Source organism: Urocitellus parryii, chromosome 5, assembly GCF_045843805.1.
Source record: "Urocitellus parryii isolate mUroPar1 chromosome 5, mUroPar1.hap1, whole genome shotgun sequence".
NCBI classification, from domain to species: Eukaryota; Metazoa; Chordata; class Mammalia; order Rodentia; family Sciuridae; genus Urocitellus; species Urocitellus parryii.
Window position 1 is genome coordinate 64336846 of NC_135535.1, and position 23473 is coordinate 64360318.

Consider the following 23473-nt stretch of genomic DNA (forward strand, 5'->3'; position numbering starts at 1 on the left):
ATGATATTAAGAATTAATATTCACTTTTAAAAAATACTTTATTTTGTATAATGATTTTGGGCTCATAGCAAAATTGAGCACAAAGTATACAGAGTTGCCATGCATCCCAACACATGCACAGATTCCCCCACTACCAACATCTTGCATCCTGGGTTGAATCCCCAAAACCACATATATATACACACACACACACACACACAAAAAAAAAAAAAAAAAAAAAAAAAAAAAAACCAAAACCAAAACCAATGTAATTTTCTCATATCTTTTTCCAGAAAACAAAAACCCAAAAGCCCTGCTGTTGTGAGCTAATAAAAAAGATTTTTAAACAAAGTTTGACTTGGTAATTATCTGAGGGGTAGTTAAGAGCTTAAGTTTTGGCTTCAGCCTGCTGGTGCTTCAATTCTAGTTGTTATGTAACCTTGGATAATTTACCTAACCTCTCTCTGATTTATGTTCTTCATCTGTAAAATGATGGTAATAAATAATAACTATCTTTATAAGTATGTGGTAAAGATTAAATTGAGTTTATATACAGCAAATGGTGAATACATGTTAGTATTTTTACATACTAAGCCCCAATGTCTGGATGTCATGAGAAAGAAGAAATGAATTTATTCACATTTTAAGGCCTATGTATTCAGATTTTTCTTAATTTGTTTTATCTGTATATATACTAATCAAAATTTAATAATACCTGGGCACTTCCTCCATTATCTGAATCTTACCAAAAATATCATAGATGGAAAAGGGCAATAACAGACAAAAGGGTTCTGTTGGAAGACTTACTAGTTCTTTTTAATTCAACCACTTCCACTGCCCTGGGATCTCTTTCATCAGAGATAAATAAGCTGACAATAAAGTGTTTTCTGCTAAATCTGATATTATCTATTCTGACATGAATAAGCCATTGCAAATGCCAAATATTTTTTAATCATGGGGAAAAATACTCATTTTGAGAAAATTCTATGTGTTCCTACAAATTTCTACTATTTCAGCAGTCATGAACACCAAGGTTTCCCAAGAACATGGTTCACTTCCTGGGGCTCAGCCAGTGTGTCAGAACACATTGCCCCCGATTTAAGGAGATTCCTGCATTAAACCTGGGCTGTTCATGCCAAGGGCATTTCCCACCTCTAATAATAAAGTCAATGCTTTTAAAAAAAAAAAAAAAACAAAAAGAGGCCAAATGAGCCTCCAGAATGGTTAACACTATTCAACAAGCTGGTCTGAACTGTCAACACACCCTTACTACAACTGCTTCCAGGGTTCTGCACCCTTGATGAGAACCCTTAGTGTAACTTGGGATCTGGCACCAGGCACCCAACAGGCTGTCAAGAAAAGGAGGGGGGGGGCAGTAAAATATCACCACCCTTAGGTGAACCATTATGCTGGAACTTGAAGCAGGAGCAGAAGCAGGTAAAAGAGCAAAGTACCTCCAGAATTGCACCTTCGAGCAATCTCCCAATATACAAGCCCAAGGGCATAGATATCAGCACATTTAAAGGAGTCAAAGTGTTTCATATTAATAGTTTCATCAAGTACTTCAGGGGCCATGTATCTGCAACAGCAAAAGAAACACAGTTACGCATAGAACATGAAGATTATGCACTTTATTATTATGATTTTTATGGTACCAGGGCTACATCCCCAGCTTCCTTTTTTTTGAGACAGGGTTTTGCTGAGTTTCCCAGGCTGCACTTAGAATCCTCTTGCCTCAGACTCAAATGTAGCTGGGATTACAAGTGTGTACCACCACACCTGGATGTTTTCTTTAAATCGAAGTACTGATCGGGGACCCTTAGGGAGCCGAAGTAAGCACTTCTCTTCATTGCACACTCTCATGTTTTGGACTTGAACCTAAATACTTCAGCAATATCAGACCTGGGAATAGCAGGATACCAGTAAGTATGTATGTGTATATGTACGTATGTATGTGGTACTGGGGCCTCCTGCATTTTAGGCAAGTCCTTTACCACGGAACTACATCACCAGTCCTGTTTGCTTTTTTAACCATCAAGATTTGTTTGTTGAAGCCTGTTTTGATTTCCTGATAGAGTTACTAGCTCTGTGGGACACATGGCTGGAAAAGGACATAGTGGAGCCTTTCATTTTATTAAATGTAGCCACAGTGATGGGTTGAGCTTAAATTTCATTCTAAACTTCTCTTTTTATCTATCATACCTGACTGCAGGTAGGTGCAGATTAATTCTAGAGGTGATCAAAGTCACCCTTATTGACTGAGTGGTAATAGTGAGTAAGCGCTACAAATTGAGTCACCATCCCCCATAATAAATCAAGGCATCACCTCAGGACCCACATTATGGGGCTTGGGTAGCTGCAATCATTCAGGTCTAAAGGACAAAAAGCAGCAGCACAACTGAAGGAAATTCACTTAGGTTCAGCAGACTCTCTCTTCTATCTTGGTAAAAAGAGGGAGTTCCACTTCCTTCCAACTTACAAGGTCAACCACATACATTCCTTATTACTTTATTTCTCAACAAAGTGGGAAGCAGGCCCACGATCCCTATGGGTATTTCAATCTCTACCCTAGATTACCTCTGCTCTAGTTTGGCAAACCTCTTCTCCAAACCCCAGACAAAACATATTCCCTGCTTCCTCCAGGGCCTCTGCACAAACCACCCCTTTGGACTGCAATGTTCCCCTCTTTCCCTAGCTTCTCTTCCAAATCCTGCTCCAGTTTCTCTTCCTCCACTGCCCCTCCACCCACAACAGCACCAGCACCTATACATATACGATTCTACAGAGCTGTACTTGTGGTGGTACTTGTATCTGTCCGATGCAACTGTGTTGCTTTCTAGTGTGGGACATGGATGTTCAACTGAACTTCTAGCTGCCTGAGAGCAAAGACCATACCTCCTTTTTCTACACCTCTTCCCGTGCATATGGAAAGGGCACATATGGGATGCGTAATAAAAGCCGTTAAGCAGGGCTGAGGCCAGGGCCTTCCTACCGTTTGGTTCCCACCCTCTGATTTGGGGCAATGTCAATGGTGTCAGTGACTGCATCATGACGGACAGCCAGGCCCAGGTCTGCGATGGCACACATGCCATTTTTCTTCACCAGGATGTTCTTTGACTTTAAGTCTCGATGAGCAATTCCAGGCTTCCCTGGCAGAGAAAAAAACAGAGATCTTTAAAGAAAGATAGCATAAATGTTAAAAGCATAGAGTCAGCAGCCAGACTGTGTGGGTTTGAGTCCTGGCTTTGTCTCCTGCTAACCCAGTGATCCCATGTGTACCTCAGTCTTCTCATCCAGAAAATCAGAATGACAGTACTTACTTCACAGGAATGTTGTGAGGAAAATGCATTCATGAATGTAAGTAAAGACCTCAGAAGCACGTTGCGTATTAGGTAACATTACTAATAATACTATTACCACTCTTTTACCCTAAGCAGCTCAGGTATAGAGCTGCTGAGGAATTCAAAAGAGAAGCTCCTGTCTTGGCTGGTTCTCAAAACCACACAAGCCTGAGGATGGGAACTGCTGATACCAGTGCAGAGGCTAGGAACAGAATCCAGCTGGTATAGCTGGTTTCCTACTGTGCTCATCAAGGACTGTTGTCCCAGTCAACCAGGCACCAGGAATCACACCTGCACCGTGGCCTACCCAGAATATCCCTAGAAGCTAACAAACAACTAGCAGCAAAGCTTCAGGTTTTTTTCCTCCAGGAAAACCTTTTTAGATTAGTAGAGCCCAGGATCTAACTATAAGCCAGCTATTCCCAGCAACGAATGTGTGAAATTACTAAACTGATGCCTCTGTCACACTGGTTTATCTTTTAAGTTCCATTCTTTTACATGTGTCCTGTGGGCATCTGAGAGGATTACTCCTTAACAAATGACTATGTCACGCCACTGTCAAATAGCTGAATGCTGATGTTACAAATTTCCCTAAGTATAGGGAGAACGCTTGAATGTCTTTGGTTTTATGCAAACAAAGCTCTAACCTCTGTCCTTCAGACTAAATTACAGTTCCTGAGGTCCAGCCTTGACTCTTTTGGTAAAAGGGAGTTCTAAGAACAAAATCAGTATGGATAGCTTTTAGTCTATCGAGCACCCCATTTCTCAGCTGGTTCCACTCACCTTGAGTGCCCACAATCTCCATATGTAGGTGTGCCAAGCCACTGGCAGCAGAGAGGGCCAACTTAATCATGCCCTCAATGGTTACTGTGTAGCGATTAAGATAATCAAACAAGGAGCCATGTTCATGGTAGTCAGAGACGAGCCATAGCTGTGTCCAGGTGCCATTATCTGCAGAGAACAGAGATGATTTCCAGAAAAGGCATTACTAGCAGCAACACAGAAGAATGTGTACAACCTGAGATCCAGTCACTGGCCTGAATTCACTTTTCTTGCCTCCACACCTCCTGATGCCCCCCTGGCCAGTCTCATCTACAGTAGCTCCAATGAGGCCAGAGGAACAGTACACCTCTCCTGGGCTGCTCTCTTATTTCTCTCAGGTGGGCTGTAGGATTCCGAATAGCACTCCACTTTTCTGCCAAATTAAAAATGTGAGGTATCAGGAGAGGAAACACATATGCTTAAAGAAAGTAACAGGCCTTGTCAGTTTTATCAACACTGCTCCTGACAAGACTCGCCCATCAAAAATGAACAGCAGTGGCCTGCACTCACCTCCAACACAGAGGAAGGCCTTGCAAGTCCTCCTCTCTGCTCCAATGACCCTCTCAACATAGCCTGAGCACAGTACCTGCCTCACTGTAAAGTGTCTTTTCGGTTTGTTGCTCTCATCAGGCTAGTAGCTGTCTGTGAACACAGGAAAGATCTCCTTTTGCACTGTGGTATTTCAGGTCAAAAAATGTCTTTCAGGGCATGAATTATTCACTTCCCAGTATTCCCAGAAAGACCATCTTACCCTTTGTAAAATGTGTGGAGGTGGCTAGCATACACTTTATTTTCTCTTTTTTACATAGGGCTGTGGGATAGAGGAGGGCAGAGGAAGGAAGAAAGGAAAAAAGAAATACAAAAGCCAATAATCTAATTAAGCCATGCTGCTGTCACAAGGAAGACTGGAAATTGGATCAAGAGCTCCCAAATTCCAGGCTGGCACTGGTTTCACTATATTTCATACTAAATATGTCACATGGTAAAAAGGCAAGAATGAAGGAGACCAATTTTTCTCCTTCCCTGGCCCTAGCAGGGGCTTCGACAGCCAGATCCCTACTTACACAAGCTGCCAGAATCAATAAAGGGAGTGGCTGCTGGAAATTACAAACCTTGGCTTCTTTTATCACACTCAAGGGCCCACCTAACACATGGCTTCCCACCCTCTACCAGTCACCTAGTCCTGAGGACCCTGCTGGTAAGTTAAGAAAAAGACATGTTTGGGTCCTGTCAAATGTGTAGAAGAGGGGCTGGGGCTGGGGCTCAGTGGGAGAGTGCTTGCCTAGGATGTGTAAGGCACTGGGTTTGATTCTCAGCACCACATATAAACAAATAAATAAATAAAGGTCCATCAATAATAAAAAATATTTTTTAAAAAATGTATGTAAGATTTATATTTTGTCAAAAGGTGATGTTGTTTTAAAGAGGAGCAGCTTACTCAGAGGGAGTAAAACATTCTCCTTCCCTTTTTTCTCCTATATGCAATCCTAAGAATCTCTAACTTGGGGGTAGCTGAGGCTATCACCAACCTCCACAGCAATGTGAGGAATAAGCAGTCTGTTGTTGTTTTAGGAAGAAAAAACAAATATTTAGCATCTTCCCTGGGCTTTATAGACACTAACTTCTAAGTCACTATGCCAAGAATACAATTGCCAGAGACTCTTTTAAAATGTGAACTGAGTCCCCTCATGGCCCTCTCTGTGCTCTAGCTGCACGACTGCCAGGTGAATGCCCCTCTCCTTCTGTGAGCTCTGTGAGGGCAGAAACTCTCTTGTGTTTATATGTGATGATCTGAGCAGCTGGCAGAGGTCCTGGCCCACAGTGATTAATAAATGCTACTGATTTTAATAAATAAGATTCCAGTTACTACTCTTAACTTTCAATAAAACAGAATCTTCTCAAAAAGGCCCATTATAACCTAGCCTTTGCTTACTTCTCCACCAGTCTTTTGCAGCAACATAGCCATTCCAAGTTATGTGCGCATCCAACACACTTCATCTTTGCACATGTCTTCAGAGCCCTCCCCATTGATATTTCTTCCTGGCCAATTCCTGCCACCTTTCACTCAATCAAGCTTAATTGTGACTCACCTCCAATGTGTGCTCACTAGCACAGCCTTGGGTTGCATCCTATAATCAATTGTAAGTTTACTAGTCAGGGAGGTCCTCAAAAATAGGGATGTACCTGGGCACATGCATGAGACTCAAAACTAAAGCAAGAAAGGAGGAGAGGGGGAGAAACTAAGGGACCTCAGGTAAGGGTCAAGTCAAAAGCCAAAAAAGCTACTAGGTGACATTTTGGGTACAGGCAAATCATTGTTCTTTAGTGGCTGCTCCACTACAAGTATATATAATGCTAATATGTCACAGAACATGGACTTATTACTTTTCTATGGTTATCCTTTCCTAGCAGGGGTGAGACCACAATTCCTCATTCTAGCAATTTTCCAATAGACTTAGTGGGGCTGAAGTTGTAGCTCAATGGTAAAGCACTTGCTTGGCATGTGTGAGGCACTGGGTTCAATTCTCAGCATTACATAAAAATAAAGAAATAAAATAAAGGTACTGTGTCTATCTTGGTTAAATAAATAAATAAATATTTTTTTAAACTCCAGATAAGTAAGTAAACACCATGCTTCATACACACACACACACACACACATATAGTGGAGCTCCTACAGAGACTACACTAGAGGTGGGTTTTGGAGAATGTCAAGAAAAGAAACCAAACCAGGTGCAGTGGTGCATGCTTGTAATCCCAGTGGTTTGGGAGGCTGAAGAGGAGGATTAAAAGTTCAAAGCCAGCCTCTGCAACTTAGAGAGACCTGTCCTTGTCTCAAAATAAAAAGGGCTGGGGATGTGTCTTAGTGGTTAAGCACCTCTGGGTTCAATCCCCAGTATCAAACAAACAATAAAAAGCAAAGAAGAAAAACCTAGTAGGTAAAGTGAGGGTGTGTATTTTGTTTATCTGCTCAATAACTTGGGTTTCTATGTAAGTTTTTCATGGAATAAAAGGCTCTACATCTTTTTTTTTAATTTTTTTTTTAAAGAGAGAGAGAGAGAGAGAATTTATTTATTTATTTATTTTAGTTCTCGGCGGACACATCTTTGTTGGTATGTGGTGCTGAGGATCGAACCCGGGCCGCTCGACAGGCGAGCGCGCTACCGCTTGAGCCACATCCCCAGGCCAAGGCTCTACATCTTGAAGCGTTTGAAAACTATGACTTTATTCAGACTCTCTTTTATGGGCAGTAACTAAGAAGCAAAGAGAAATTCAATTTCTCCAGCCATCCCTTCACTGAAGAATCTTGTTGACTTTGGGATGCCCTACCTGTATCCCCAGCCAAGCCCTTTACCTTTATTGTCAGCAGCAATAAATCCAAGGATGTTTTCATGCCGCAACATGACTGTCTGGTATATCTCAGCTTCCCGGAACCAAGACCGTTCTTCACGAGAAGAGAAAATTTTTACAGCTACATCACCACCCCTCCAGCGGCCACGCCATACTTCCCCAAACCGGCCTTTGCCGATAATCTCCTGTAAAACAATGGTGCGGGCCACTGTGCGCTGGACAAAGAGAGGTAACCCTGTGAATCAAAGAACAGAAAGAAATCAGACATTACAAATTTGCTAAACTTTGGAATTTCCACACTCACTGCTATCCTGAAAAGGCCCTTCATTCTACCCCATCCTTTAACATGGAAAGCTCCATGAGCCACTGTACCATGTCTAGTGACTCTACTGCCAGGCTGAGCCAGACAGAAATTGGAAGTGAGTGAACAAAAAGAGAAATGCCTATGATTAGCTATTCCTTAGTAAAGCAATTTCTCCTCTAGTTAGTCTGGATAATGGATTTGAATGTAAGTGTTTGATCAGATTTAACAACTCTGTATCCAGCCACCTGTGGGCCAACCTACCCACGGATCTGCTTTATTCTGATGGAACCAGGAAAAGATGAGAGTCAGGACTTAAGGACCCAGAGCCGCTCTGCTGATCAGCCACTAGGGGGCAGTGCTGTGTGGCTAATGAAAGCCCAGGCAGTCTGAGATCAACGTTCTTCTCATAGGCAGAATCCAGTCAGAGATGGAAGACTATCCACACTAATTTTAAGATTAATTTTACTGATTTTTTACTGCTTCATTTGATTCATTCACTATCTCTCTATCTATCCAATCACCATTCCCATCACAACTGACTCAAACTCTCACTCCTTCCCACAATCAATAATAACTATTATTTATCCCCAGTTTGATAGATGTGAACTACTGTTTGCTGTGCTTACTATGCATGAAGCTCTATGCTAAAGACCTACATAAATTGTCTCATTTCCTCACAACCACCTGTACAGTAAGTATTATTATTCCCATTTTGCAGATGAGAAAATAAAGAATAAGACTCAGAAAGGAACATTATGTAACTCATTCAAATTCATACAAGCAAAAGTGACAAAGCAGGGATTAAAATCCAGGACATAGTCCATGCTTTCAACTACAACAGTAAAGAACCACCAAAATGTTTCTCAAATTGGACCCTTCCTTCCTTTCCATCCCCTGTGCTACTCCAGCCATTCATTCATTTACTTATATACTGGGGATCGAACCCATGGACGCTTTACCACGGAGCCTCATCCCCAACCCCTCCCTCCCTCCCTTTATTTATTTATTTTTGTTAATTTTGAGACAGGGTCTCACTAAGTGTCTGAGGCTGGCTTCAAACTTGCCATCCTCTTGCCTCAGCCTTCAGAATCACTGGAACTACAGGTGTGGAGCACCATACCCAGTTGGCCCTTCTTTTAAAAGACTTCCAACTGGTCTTTCTGCCTTCATCGCACCCTGCTCTTGCCCTACACACCCACACACAGCCCTGCCTCACCCCACCCTTCCTCACAGGAGGTTGGTAAATGAACAAATTCATCCTCCACATCACTGTCAGAATTCCTTTCAAAGGAAAAAAATATGAACATTTTCCCAAGTGAAAACTTTCAGTAGATGCCTCTTATCTCTAAGATAAAATATGGCTCCTAAGATCCTTCACACCTGGGCTAGCCTGTCTTTCCTCAGCCACCTAGCCGGGACACACCATGCTGGCCTTCTTATCCTAAGTCCTTAAACATACATACTATAAACTTTCATGTCTTTTTGTCCTTTCATTCAAGGTGTTTTCCTTGGCTCAGAATATTCTCTCCCCTCTCTTAAAAATTCCAACTCCTTCAACTACATCTCCTCTTTAAGACTTTTACCCATAATCCCTGTCTCTTCTATCCAATCCTGGATCAGCCTTTTTTTTTTTTTTTTAAATCTTTGTTCCCAGAAGGTATTCAGCATACATTTGTTAAAATGAACTGCAAGTAACATAAGCAGCATGGACTTCAAAAACCACATTGGACTTCAAAAACCACATTATTAAAAAATCCAACATGAGGCTGGGGCTGGGGCTCAGCCTAGGATGTATGAGGCACTGGGTTCAATCCTCAGCACCACATAAAAATAAAATAATAAAATAAAGATATTGTGCCCACCTATAACTAAAAAAAATAAATATAAATTAAAAAATCCAACACCTTGGAAGTTCTTCACCTTCTGTCCTGGGAAAGGACTAAACCACCCAGAGAGAAATAGTCATTAACCATTTTACTCCAGATAAGTAAATAAACACCATGCCTCACTAGCCTCAGCTGGTCCTGGATCTGAAAAACTCTGGAACACTCAAGCCATGGTCCTCCAAGAGCAAGTCAAGTCACAGAATCAACCAGGCAGGTCTAACCACTGCCCCACCTCTTTTAGCAAAGAACAGCTATGTATTTTCTCTGTTTCTAAAAATATGGAGCTTTTAAATATATCCATCATTTTGGTGCTCTCTACTGCCGAGCTTAATAAAAGCCAAACCACTGAAATTCAGGAGATGTCACAGCTCAAAGTATTCCTGTGTTCAAGAAGGAATGTCTGGCCATGATGAATGGCATAATTTCCCTACAGAACAATAGCATGTCCCATGGTAAGGAAACATAAAAACATTCTCACAAATATGATTCTGTGTGATCTAACTAGAACAGCAACGCTGATCTCCAAGGCTGAGTTGTTATTGTTGTTTTTTGGAAGAATGGAATATCATTATGACTAAAGTAATAGTTTATTTTCATTACCAAAAAAAAAAAAAAAAGAAAGTCTTTTGTAGTCATGTTCACATCTAATTGCTGAGCTATGCCCCAAGACCTGAATAACCTCAATTCCCTCCATCCAAAATTCTGGTCTCATGCCAAGGTCCAGCGTTGGGTTCATCCTCCCCATCTAAGAAAGACTTGGTCAACAAAAGGCACTACAGGAAATGGAGCTGATGCTATGCTGGAAGCCCAAACTGTTTTTATGGTAACCCCCTCCAAAAAACCCTTGGGCAATGGTACAAGTCAATGATTCACCAAATCCCAACTCTAGCTTTACTTAATGTCCTTAAACTCCCCTTGTGGTTGCTCAGAGATCAATGATTAGCTGTCACCACCTCACAGAAATCCAGCACACTCCTGTTTCTCAAAAGGGGCCCTTCAATTGAGCACTCCACTGCTCAGGTGGAACCAGCTGAATTTTAATAGATGTATGGGTACAAGACTAGAAGAAGGGAGGCAGGGTTTCTCCAATGAGTTTTGCACTTAACCTTTGGAATCCCAGGGTATAAAAGATTTTCTGTGAACCCATTATCATATCTTATTACACGTCAGACTCCAAAAAAAGGGAAATTATGAAACCAAATGACTCAATGCTAGTAGAAACAAGCACAGGGCTCCGTCCTTCCTCACACACACTCTCCTGCTGGGAAACAGTCATGAGGGCCAACAGACACAGCGCCTACAGAACTCAGTACCTGAGCCAGACCCTGATGTGGAGAGATCGTAGACAAGATCCTGAAGCGTCTTGTCTTTGGAGAGACACATCTCACATGAGGGATCTTCCATGTCCAGTCTCTGGCGGTTGTGATAGACACGCTGATGATAGTTAATAACAAGGAAAACAATGATGATGATGAGAAACAGAAGGAAGACTGGGCCAGCAATAATGCCTACCAGCTCCACAGGGCCCCACACGGAAGGGTGCTCGGGCTCCTTGAGGTGACCTGGGTCAAACAAGAGAAGGAACACAAAGTAAAAACAAGGGAACGCTGTGGCCTTACTTATCTCCAACACTGCCTCCAAGTGAGAAAGGGCCCTTCCCCCTCAAGGTTTTAGGTTTTTAAAATTCCTTTGATCTCTCTCTGGTCTTACTGGGCTTGTCTATCTACTTAGATTCTTTCGATGCCAACTTCTTTGGTTGAATTGTCCCTTCTATGGTCAAACCAAACCCACTTTGGAACTTCACAGCATGTCAGGGTCCCACCTTAGCCTCCAAGATAAATGCCAGTTTCCACTCTCCTTTAGGCTCTGCTCCAGCATCTCTCCTCCTTGGATCTGCCTGGTGATACCTTCTAAATGGCAGACTTTGTGATCACCACCCTTTCCTAATTCTAGCCCCTCTTCACATCTGCCCATCTCCCTTCCTAGAGCAGACCCCTTCACAAGGCTCTGGTGCCATTTCTTTCCAGATCAGTCCCACATCCTCTGTGGGGATTCCTGCCTGGCTCTGCTGCCCATGGCTGTTCAGCCACTACCCAAAATGCAGATCTCACGTCTGGGACTTACTTGAAAATTTGCCTCTCTCATTCTCAATCTATAAACCTAACTTGAGAGGAATGCCATCCCTTGTCACCTCAGGGAGCATTCAAAAGGCAAGGGAGGGGGGAAGAGCACAGAAAATGCAAGGAGGAGGTGCGCTACCTCCAAGATGAGCCAATAGTCTGACAAGGACATGCACTTACCACTGGGCACCCTCAAGTCGATCTTGTTGCAGAAGTCAGTATAGCAGCAGTGGGTATTACGCAGATCCTCTGAGCTCAGGCAGTAGAAGGGCTTCCCGGCAGGGACCAGCTCCACTTTGGGGATGCAGGTACGCACATGGTGCTCCATCCCATCCAGGTTGAAGATGGAAACCATGCAGGCCCCATCTGTTTCACACGTGTAGTTGGCCTGTAGGCAGCTGGTGCATGCACATAGCAGAGCTGCAGGGGATTTGGGAGTAGACATTGAAAACAACAATGAGGTCTTTTCCAGGTCCTTTTCCAGACTTAGAATATAATCCCAAGCTCCAAAACAGAAACTTTTATGGAGATGGGGCCAGAAAGATATCTTCAACTGGAGCACAACCCTTTTCAGCTCACAGATAAAGCTTGATGAACCCCACCATTCCTCTCAATGAACTATTCCATGCCTGTGAGAGACAGAGGAACCACTTCTCATTCAAACCAAGATGGCCTGCAGAGAGGATGGAATCTCTCCTACAGAAGATAGGAGGCACCCCCCTACACATACACATTCTCTCTCTCTCTTTCTCTCTCTCTCTCTTTTTCCATGTAAAACCACCTCAGGGTTCCCTGGAGCCAGAATCAAGCCATCTCCTCTCTCAGGCATGAGGCACGCCTACAGCTTCCTGAATGTAGTGCGCACACTCTCACACATTCTCCTGCAAAGCTTTTTTTTTCCTGCCCAGTTTTCGAAAAGCCTTCAAAATTCTGCTCAAACACCACTTCCTTTGAAAAGCTTCCCCTGACCATTCCATCATTGTTTCTTCCCTTTAGTCTATGTCAGGTGTCCCTCTCATGAGGGCCAAAAAGAATGTCTTCCAAAGAGGAGAATTTTAGTGCCTACCTCATAAAGTTATTATGAGGACTAAATGAGATAATGCCTAAAAGGTGCTCAATAAATTTAACCCATTCTGAAAGGCCCCTGGACAGCACTTACAGTTTTTTGTTGTTGTTTTCCCCCAAAGAGGCCATGTACATGATCACCTCTGTGACTAATCAGTTTTGCTAGGTGTGTATCATGCTAAGTGTGTGCCACTGACAGGAAATTACTGTAAATGAATTTGGCGCCTCTGAAAGCCTGTTCTGCAGCCCTGGAATCTGCAATTCTTTATTTATCTGACTAACAAGAATAGCACAGACAGCAGCAGTTGGTTCTTCCAACACTGTCTCCCATGAGCCTAACCTAGCCCTGACCTCTTGGGATGGGCAGACATGTGGCTTTGGCCACTACAACACTAAGGCTGGGACGCGCAGTGCTGAGAAAGGTACTCATCCATCAGTGCTTGGAGGGGAGGCCCATCAAGTCCCAGGTGGCACATTCAATAAGCACTGTCTGGGTACCCAGGGGGAAGACTTGCACTCCAAGGTCTCTAGAGGAGAGACATTTGCAACCCAAAAGCCACACTGGCCTAACTCTCCATTTAGGCTGTAAAGAATCTATCTTTGTGTCTTCCTCCAATACTCTAGAAGACATCTCTTGTCTTTTCAAATGCAAAGATTCTAAATGTCTCAGTGTCTAACCCCTCCTGCCGCAGGCTTTCTATAAATGAGAGAATCCCTTGTTGTTCCCACTCGAGGAAACTGAGGAGAGGCAGCACCAGCAGGTACACAGACAGGGTTGACCTCACTGCCCAGTCTGTTGTATTTTTTTTTTTTTACAACCTTTGATCAGATCCTTATCTTCTGGGAGAAATTCCAAAACATGTTGCTACCTGCTAAAGAGCGTAGGTAGTGTTGGTTCTTAAAGGCATGAAATTTAAAGTAGGTATTTGTGAGAACAGGATCCAAATCATAAAAAGAATTTTAAAAGCAAATTTCTCCTAAATTTCAATTTAAACCCTGGTAGTCACAAAAAAGACTAAGGGCCTTCTCATTTTTTTTCTCCCAAATGCCCTTATTTGTTCTTTTATTCTTTTGGTAACTTAAACTTTTACAACTCTCAGAATACTTGGTCCAACTCTCTTTTACCCCACTGGAATCCTGCTTCCAACAAAGTTCATCTCCCCCCGACATCCCTGTGTGCATTCAGGAGTGAGGGGTCCCTGTAAGGAGCATGCTTCTCAGTATATATGCTGTGATGTCCAGCAAAGAGAACAGCGTTGGAGCTATTTCGGGAGGCAAGAAAGGGAAAATTAACAACTTCAAGAGAGGACTATTCTGAGCAGGGTGAGACACACAAGGCCAAACCCACAGTAGCCTGTTTAAAAAGAGCTCACTTCAGAGTCCATCAATTAGTGTAGCAGAGCAGTCAGAAATCTCTCTGATTCCAGATATTTATTCTCCTTTTGTTGGTTCATGGCCTCTTTCACAGTGATTCATTCTGGAGAATGAACACACCCACACGTGGCTCATTATTTTTGGGAAGTACTTAAACAATCTTGGTGTAAGACAGGAAAGAGCAAAAGTGGTGAAATCTATGCTAACAGGGACTGAGAACGGAACTGGAGGCTGGGCCCCAGGGGCTGATGATAAGGGAACTGGGTGAGTCCCTAAGCCTATCTGGATCTCAACTGTCCAACCAGAACACATTTTTTCTTACAGAGATGGCAGGGAGATTAGTCAAATTCTGCTAAGTGCTGTGGGTACCTTGAGAAATACTTGCTCTACACATATCTATGTACATCTATGTACACTCTGAACAGATAAACTTTTATGATAACCATCACTATTGCCCACACCCAGGAAAAGGTCTGAATTTACATCACTAGGAGCCACAGTGGGTATCACAGCAGAACAGGTCATAAAGACCTAAAGCTCAAATGTCAGCACTTGTGTTAATCACATGACCTTGAGCAAGTTTACTGCACTAGTTTCTTTTGTGCTCAATCTGTATAGTGGGACTATTAATAACTCTTCACAGTACTGTGTAAGAATTACATGAAACAACATAAAAGCACTTAATAGTAGGTACTCAATAAATATGAATCCCTCTTCTGAATGTAAAACCTAAAAAATAAAAATAAACAACCATACAAAATAAAATGTTTCTCTTGAACCACTGATTAGGAAGTGGAAAGTTACAGCAAGGTCTCGGCAAGAAGCTATTCAAGTCTATGTGCTGTGGGTAACTAGTCGCGTGGCTTTGGGTAAGTCATTTAACCTCTCTGAACCTCATTTTCCTCATGATTAACCAGAAAGAAGGAACTGAACTAGATGACCTCCAAAATCTTTTCCAGCTCAATCTAGATTTAGTTTTGTTTTTTTAATTCACACTGTTTGGATCATTGATCCAACACTGAACAATTCTGCTGTTTTATATACCTTTTCCTAAATGTCTTTAAGACAGACATTTTGGCCAGTCTTCTGTTAATATTATTCACGGAAACAAAATAAGTGATAATAAAATTATAAACATATCTGAACTTACTGTAAATTTAGTACACTAAATCACAAACCTAAATCCAATTCCCTTTGAAAAGTCAAGTGTGTACGAATGATAACAGACCCTTACAATGTTTCACAATGACTCATCAGGTTAAAAAGTCTGCATGTATATAAGCAAGTGCATACCTAAAATTCTCCTTATTCCACAAAGTGTTACATGTGAGAAAACTAAATCACAGAAGTGTCACTAAATCACTCAAAATGTAAACAAAAAAGTGGTCAGAACAAGAGTCCAGGTAGGGTAGACTTCTGTTATTAGCAAGTTTATTAGTCAAACCTGAATTCAACACAAAACCACCTTGGCAGAATTTGAACATGGTTCCTAAGTATGATTAGAAGGTGGTTTGTGGTAGGATGTAATTGCAAATTTGATTCATGAGAGAGGCTGTGTTTTGAGAAGTCAGACAAGTCCCAACTTGGGCAAACTCCATCAAGCTGCGCACAGGCCTCCAAAGAGAGGAGGGCACTGGGCAGGTCTTTGGCCCAGCTGGGAAATCTCAGGATCCCCACACAGGTTTGAGTGATTCAGTGTCTCTTCTGTGATTTAGTTTTCCAAACTGTCATTTCTCATACATAACACTTTGGTTGTGGAATAAGGAGAACTTTAGGTATGTATTTGCTTGTGTAGTCCTTTTAGTAGTCTTTTTAGTAGTCTTGTGTAGTCTTTTTAACCTGATGATTACTGCACTGGGCTTGTTTTTGTGGCGCTAGGGATGGTTCCCAGGGCTTCAGGCACTCGCAAGTACTCTACCATTGACCTACAAATCCATCCCTGGCTTCTCTGGGAAAGAACAAAGACCACAAATTTGATTTCAGCCCCAGTAATACTAGTTTTATATTAGGGTGTGATGTTTTCAGTTTTGTTTCCCATAAGAACACACTGCATAGACTGCATTACTTTTCAAGAGTTTTCACCTTCATTCTCTCATGTGATCCCCACAGGCGTTCACAAGAGCTGAGGTAGGGTAGCTGTCCCACTTTATGGGTAGTAAAGCCAAGAAGATAAGGAACTCACAAATGATAAACAAGTAAACGATGGAGCCACAACTCCAACTCAGGTCTCTAGGCCCCAAGTCCACACAGCATCCTACAATGTACCTTCTGGCAATGTCCAGCACCCCTAACTTTTCAGGGCCATCACTGTACTACAAACATCATCAGAAGTAGGACACATCATTCTGCAAATATTATTGACATCAACTAAAGGCATTCTTACCATCACTATGTCAAATCCACTCAGGGTTTTCTGACCAAAAAGCCTCACCAAGTCTTCCTGCAGTTTACCTCCAGGGATTTGGCATGTTACAGTCCAAGAAAGCAGAGGCATTTATTTCACCATGAATTCCTTAATGCACATTAATGACTAGAAGTGCCATTCTACACACACATACAGCAGCCCCCCTTTTTTTTTTTTTTGATACAGAGTCTTGCTAAGTCGCCCATGCTGATGGCAAACTCCTAGACTCAAGAGATCCTCCGGCCTCAGATTCCCAAGTATATTGGACTAAGGTATGCACTACCACGCCTATCCATCCCTATCTTTAAAAGACAGTGTTTTATACAGAGTGAAGTTCCTTTGATCCCTCGGTGATTTCAAAATAACCACCTTGTACAGACCTTATTAAGTTTTTCCCATTCAAATTAAGTCTCTTAATTTTGCTTTGTTCATATGTATACTTAGCTCCTTTTAAAAAGTCCCAAACTATGGGCCTTAGAAAACCACAATGCCACTTCCCCTCCAGTGGGTAATTTTTCTTGGGTTCAATGCCCCTTCCCCTTTTTGCAGTGCTGGATATTGGGCTCACGCATGATAGGCAAGCATTCCACTACTAAGCTACATCCCCAGCCTATGGTCCTGACTTTTATTATGGAACCCACAAGTATAGCAACCAGGGCCTCCTTGGAAAACTCTTTACAGAGGAAAAACAGGTCACTCTAACAGTCTTCTGGCTGAGGTGCCATTTAATGAAACAGACTGTTCCATTTGCCTTTGTGTCTACAAGGTTGAATTCGAGTAGGCACACACTAAATATTTGCTGAAAAAATAGCCATTCAGGGCTGGGCTGTGGCTCAGTGGAAAAGCGCTTGCCTAGCATATGTGAGGCACTGGGTTTGATCTCAGCACCACATACAAATAAAATAAAGGTCCAGCAACAACTAAAAAATATTTTTTTTAAAAAAATGGCCATTCATCCATTAAGGTCTGAAAGAAGAAAGAATATTGTTCCAGCTACTATGGCCGTGTAACAAATTACCCACAAAATTTGTGACATAAAACACTATTTATTCTGAACATGGATTCTGAGGGCCAAAAATTTGGGCAGAACAAAGCAGGGACTGTTTGCCTCTACAAAGTCCTGGGTTTCAGATAGAAAACTCCAAGGCTGGGGGCTGGGATCATCTGAAGGCTCACCCCCTCCCACATGTTAGTAGGTAGGTGATGCTGATTGTTGGCTAGGGGTCTTGGCTCCTCTTTATGTGGCCCTCTCCAAGTAGCTTCTGTGCATAGGCTACCTTAGGCTTCTCACAGCATGATAGCCAGTTTTCACCAAGCAAGTTTCAAAAAGGAGTGAGCAAGGCAATAATTGTATCCTTTTAATGGCCCAGCCTTAGAAGTCACAGAGTACAGCTGGGGATGTAGCTCTGTGGTACAGCCCTTGCCTAGCATGACTGAGGTTCTGGTTTGATCCCCAGCACCACAAAAGAGAAGTCAGAGAGCATAGTGTCCATCATGTACTTGATGCTGAAGTAGTCATGCCTCCATCCAAATTCAAGGGGGCAGGGGTAGACCCATCTGTTGGTGGAGGGAATGTTAAAATCACATTGTAAGAACATGTGGAATAGAAGATATAGATGCAGTCATTTAGGAGACTGCCACAAAGACCTACTTCTTTAGGTCTAAAACATCCTGTCTGACTACTTAAATTCAGAACAAACAAACCAACAATGAACTTTATAAGACTGGATTTAATTTTTAAACTACTTCGAGGGGTATATAACTATACTTATCCACTTTGAAAGAATTTGGGGATGCATATTTTCATAGCATGCATCTCAATAAAAAATGGGGAATATAATTCTTTTGTTTCCTCTGTGTCACTGATTGCTTCAGGGAGACATAATTGAATACCTATCAACAACTTGGGCCCTGAGGTCACAGAGTCTCAGTTTGAATCCTGACTTTATCGTTGTTACCCGAGCAATATGGGGCAAGTTTCTTAAGCTTGCTGGCTTTATCTATCCAATTATAAAATGGAGATAACAACAGAATCTATTTCATGGTGGGGGGTGCGGGGTGGGGGGCTCTGAGAATAAGATAATCATTAAACAAAGCTCTTAGCAAAGTGCCTATACAATTAAGTGTACATTAAATGCTAGATATACCCCAACTGTTTTTAATTTTTTGTTATTGATGTTGGAATCCTCAGCAAGTTATATTTTGAACTACTCAGTTTTCCACAGTATCATAAAATAATGACAACAGCCTCAATATTATCAAATATCCAATCAAGGATATTTGTAGAAGAATGAAATTAGACCCTATCTCTCACCCTGCACAAAAATCAACTCAAAATGGATAAAAGACCTTAGAATTAGACCAGAAACTATGCTGAAAAGGTAAGCTCGAGACTCCAGCTTTTAGGCACAGGCAATGACTTTCTCAATGACTTTCCCCTAAAGCTTGGGAAATAATGCCAAGAGTTAATAAATGGGTCAGCATCCAGTTAAAAAGCTTCTGCACAGCAATGGAAACAATTAGGAATGTGAAGAGAGAACCCACAGAATGGGAGAAAATCTTTGCTAGTTACTCTTCTGACAGAGGATTAATATCTAGAATACATAAAGAGCTCAAAAAAACTTGACACCAAAAATCAAATAACCAAATTAATAAATGGACAAATGAATTAAACAGACACTTTTCAAAAGAAGAAATACAAATGGCCAACAAATATATATGGAATAGAAGATATAGATGCACTAGGAATGCAACCATTGTATTACCCAGCTATACCACTCTCAGTATTTACCCTGAAGAATTAAAGGCATCTTACAACAGTGATACCTGCATACCCATGTTTACAGCAGCACAATTCATAACAGCCAAACTATGGAACTAGCCTAGATGTCCATCGATGGATGAATGGATAAAGAAAACATGGCATGTATACACAAAGGAATTTTACATAGCCATAAAGAAAAATGAAATTATGGCAGTTGCAAGAAATGAATGGAACTAGAGATCATCATGCTAAATGAACCAAGTCAAACTCAGGTGGTCAAGGGTCCTATGTTTTCTCTCACATGTGGAAACTAGAGAGAGAGAGAAAAAAAAAAAGAAAACAAAGGTGGGGGTGGATCTCCTAAAAATCAAAGGGAGATCAGTAGAGGAAAGGGACAAAGGGTTGAAGAGAGGGAAGGGGAAATGCTGAGGAGAGATATGGCCAAATTATATTGTGCATATGTAACAACAAAGCCCATCAGTGCATACAACTATAATGCATCAACAAAATGAAAAAAAAAGTTAAAAAATCCAATCAATGTTCAAACATCCTCTATTGTCTCAAAAAAAAAAGTTTTTTAACAGTTGGTTTGTTCAAATCTGGATCCAAATAGATCTTTTCACTGTCCTTGGCTGAAAAGTCTGTTAAACCTTTTTTAATCTATAGATGTTCCTGCTGTTGTTATTTTTCCTTAAAAATTGTTTGTTAAGAAACCAGACTATTTGTCTGCATTTCCCACATTCTGGATGTTGTTGATTGACTCCCTGTGATGCCATTTTACAAGTAAGTAGCTCTCTTCTCTGTATTTTCTATTTTTAAAACATTTATTTTTATTTGTTCTTTTTATTTACACATGACAGTAGAATCTATTTTGATATGTTGTTACAAATGTGTATTTTCTATAAGCTAAGAGCTAGATCTGGGTTTTGATTTGATTCAGGTTCAAATATTTAACTAGAACACTCATAAAGCAGAAAACTTTCAGCTGTCTCCTTTTATAATGTAATATTAGTTCCCACCTTTTCTTTCTTTCTTTTTGGTGGTACTAGAAATTGAACGTAGCAGCATTCCATAACTCAGCTACATCCCCAATCCTTTTTAAAAATTTCTTATTTTCAAACAGGGTCTAAGTTGCACATACAGGCCTCAAACTTAAAATCCTCCTATCTCTCAAACCCATGTGTGCTCTCATGCCCAGTTTTTTTTTTTCTTTTAAGTTTTTTTTCTTTATCTTTTCCAGGCCCTGGGTAAGTATTCTGTTGCCTCAACACTCTCCCCCTCCAATTCCAACAGGCAGTCTTTGACACATATTCATTCTTTGTCTAGGAAAGACTAAGCTAAGCACTCCCTCTACTAGACTAGCTGCAATTACTTCTGTACTAAATTTCATTCAACACTCAAGATCAAGATCAGCTTCAGTGTATTTTCTTGGTAATCTAAGACTGCCTATTCTAAAGATGGATTCTTTTTTTTTTTTTTTTAAAGAAAGGACAGTGTGAAGGAAAGTCAGTCTTTTTTTTTTTTTAAGAGAGAGAGAGAGAGAGAGGGAGGGAGAGGGAGAGAGAGAATTTTAATATTTATTTTTTAGTTTTCGGCGGACACAACATCTTGGTTTGTATGTGGTGCTGAGGATCGAACCAGGGCCGCACGCATGCCAGGCGAGCTCGATACCGCTTGAGCCACATCCCCAGCCCAAGATGGGTTCTTAAGATGGCTATGTTCCTCTCTTGTTCTGTCTGGATAATTAAAGTCTGCAATCATTTATGTCTGACCTAATTCTGTGCCTTCTCCAATTTCATTATCCTGGTCAAGTGGTCTGCAACATATCCCTCCTAGACCAACTATAACACATAAGGGAAAGATCTCACTGAGAGATCTCAGGTCATACTGTCTCTATCTAGTCAAGCTGCTGGACTTTTATGCAGGCCCATTCTCCCCACAAATCTGCTATCTTAATCTCTCCAACTACGGGGTGTCCTCCTACCTGGTCTCTGACTAAGCCTATCTAACACTGTACATCAAAGCCCCTTGCTTAATACTAAGCTTTCTGATTCTAATATTTCATTTACTTGGTAAGGAAGTAAATGAATTCTACTTAGTAGGAAAGTCCAGTCACCATAAACATTACTAATGCTATTATGAATACTGAATACTAGATTTTGATTATATATATATATATATATATATATATATATATATATATTTAGTTGTAGTTGGATAATACCTTTATTTTATTTATTTATTTGTATGTGGTGCTGAGGATTGAACCCAGTGCCTCACACGTGCTAGGTGAGCACTCCACTGCTGAGCCACAATCCTAGCCCCTAGATTTTGATTCTTTTATACACTTTCACTTTACTAGGTTGTTCTCTTGTTTTTACTTTTTGGCTTATAAATTCCCTTTGTTAAAAAAAAGAAAAAAAAAGTTCAAGGTGTGGTATAAACAGTAGTGGTAACAGGCTGCAGCTCCTGGAAGAATAGCCTATCAGGAACAGGAGTGGCAACAGCAAAAGGAAAAAAAAAAAAATCAAAAAAGGCATGGTGGCGTGTGTAATCCCAGCAGCTCAGGAGGCTGAGGCAGGAGGATCTCAAGTTGAAAGTCAGCCTCATCAACTTAGTGAGGCCTTAAGTAACTCAGTGAGACTCTGTTTCTAATTAAAATATAAAAAAAGGGCTGAGGATATAGCTTAGTGGTTGGGTGCCCCTGTGTTCAATCCCTGGTACAAAAAAAAAAAATCAAACACCACAGAATATACAATATAGAGGTTGAATACTCCCTTTATTCCTGCCCCGGAGATATTTACTATCAGGTTTGATGTATATTCTTCAAGAATTTCCAGTTTCTTAGGTATACTAATGTATTTTTAAGAATTTTCCCCGAAAATTGAGTGATGCTGGAAAATTAAAAACTCAATTTGTCTACCAGCGAATTAAATTATACATAATATATTAAATATAATTGTATTTATGAGAGAGACTCACTCTTTCCATATTAAAGTCTCAATGGTCATTTTTGCAGAAATGAAAATGCTGATCCTAAAATTCATATGGAATTGCAAGTGATCCTAAATAGTCAAAACAATCTTAGGGCAGGGCAATAAAGTTGGAGACTCATACTTCTCAATTTTAAACTACAAAACTACAGTTATAAACCACTATTGTATTGGCTTAAGTAGACATATTGATCAATAGAAGAAAATTGAAAGTCCAAAACTAAAGCCATACACCTATAATCAATTGATTTTCATCACAAGTGCCTAGAACATTCTAAGGGAACAATTGGATAGCCACTTGCAAAAAGAAGTCAAACCCTTACCTTACATACCTTACTTAACTCAAAACAGATCAAAGTTCCCTCTAAGATCTGGTACAAGACAGGGATGCCCTCTCTCACCACTTCTGTTCAACACAGTCCTCGAAACACTGGCCAGAGCAATTAGACAGACGAAAGAAATTAAAGGCATAAAAATAGGAAAAGAAGAACTTAAATTATCACTATTTGCAGATGATATGATTCTATACCTAGCAGACCCAAAAGGGTCTACAAAGAAGCTATTAGAGCTAATAAATGAATTCAGCAAAGTGGCAGGATATAAGATCAACACGCATAAATCAAAGGCATTCCTGTATATCAGTGACAAATCCTCTGAAACGGAAATGAGGACAACTACTCCGTTCACAATATCCCCCCCAAAAATAAAATACTTGGGAATCAACCTAACAAAAGAGGTGAAAGATTTATACAATGAAAATTACAGAACCCTAAAGAAAGATATAGAAGAAGACCTTAGAAGATGGAAAAATATACCCTGCTCATGGATAGGCAGAACCAACATCATCAAAATGGCGATATTACCAAAAGTTCTCTATAAGTTCAATGCAATGCCAATCAAAATCCCAACAGCATTTCTTGTAGAAATAGATAAAAGAATCATGAAATTCATATGGAATAATAAAAGACCCAGAATAGCAAAAACAATACTAAGCAGGAAGTGTGAATCAGGCGGTATAGCAATACCAGACTTCAAACTATACTACAGAGCAATAGTAACAAAAACAGCAT

The 23473-nt window shown here is 40.9% G+C and overlaps 1 protein-coding gene across 1 annotated transcript in view; it reads right to left on the bottom strand.

The window, feature by feature from the left end:
• Positions 1–23473, bottom strand: part of Acvr1b (activin A receptor type 1B) — a 43088-nt gene that overhangs the window by 5730 nt on the left and 13885 nt on the right. Inside the window, exons 2-7 of the mRNA XM_026398781.2 lie at positions 11984–12223; positions 10997–11245; positions 7498–7728; positions 4104–4271; positions 2972–3128; positions 1434–1558 (exon numbers count right to left, since the gene is read on the bottom strand). Coding sequence (XP_026254566.1) covers positions 1434–1558; positions 2972–3128; positions 4104–4271; positions 7498–7728; positions 10997–11245; positions 11984–12223 — 1170 coding nt within the window. The remainder of the gene's footprint in view (positions 1–1433; positions 1559–2971; positions 3129–4103; positions 4272–7497; positions 7729–10996; positions 11246–11983; positions 12224–23473) is intronic.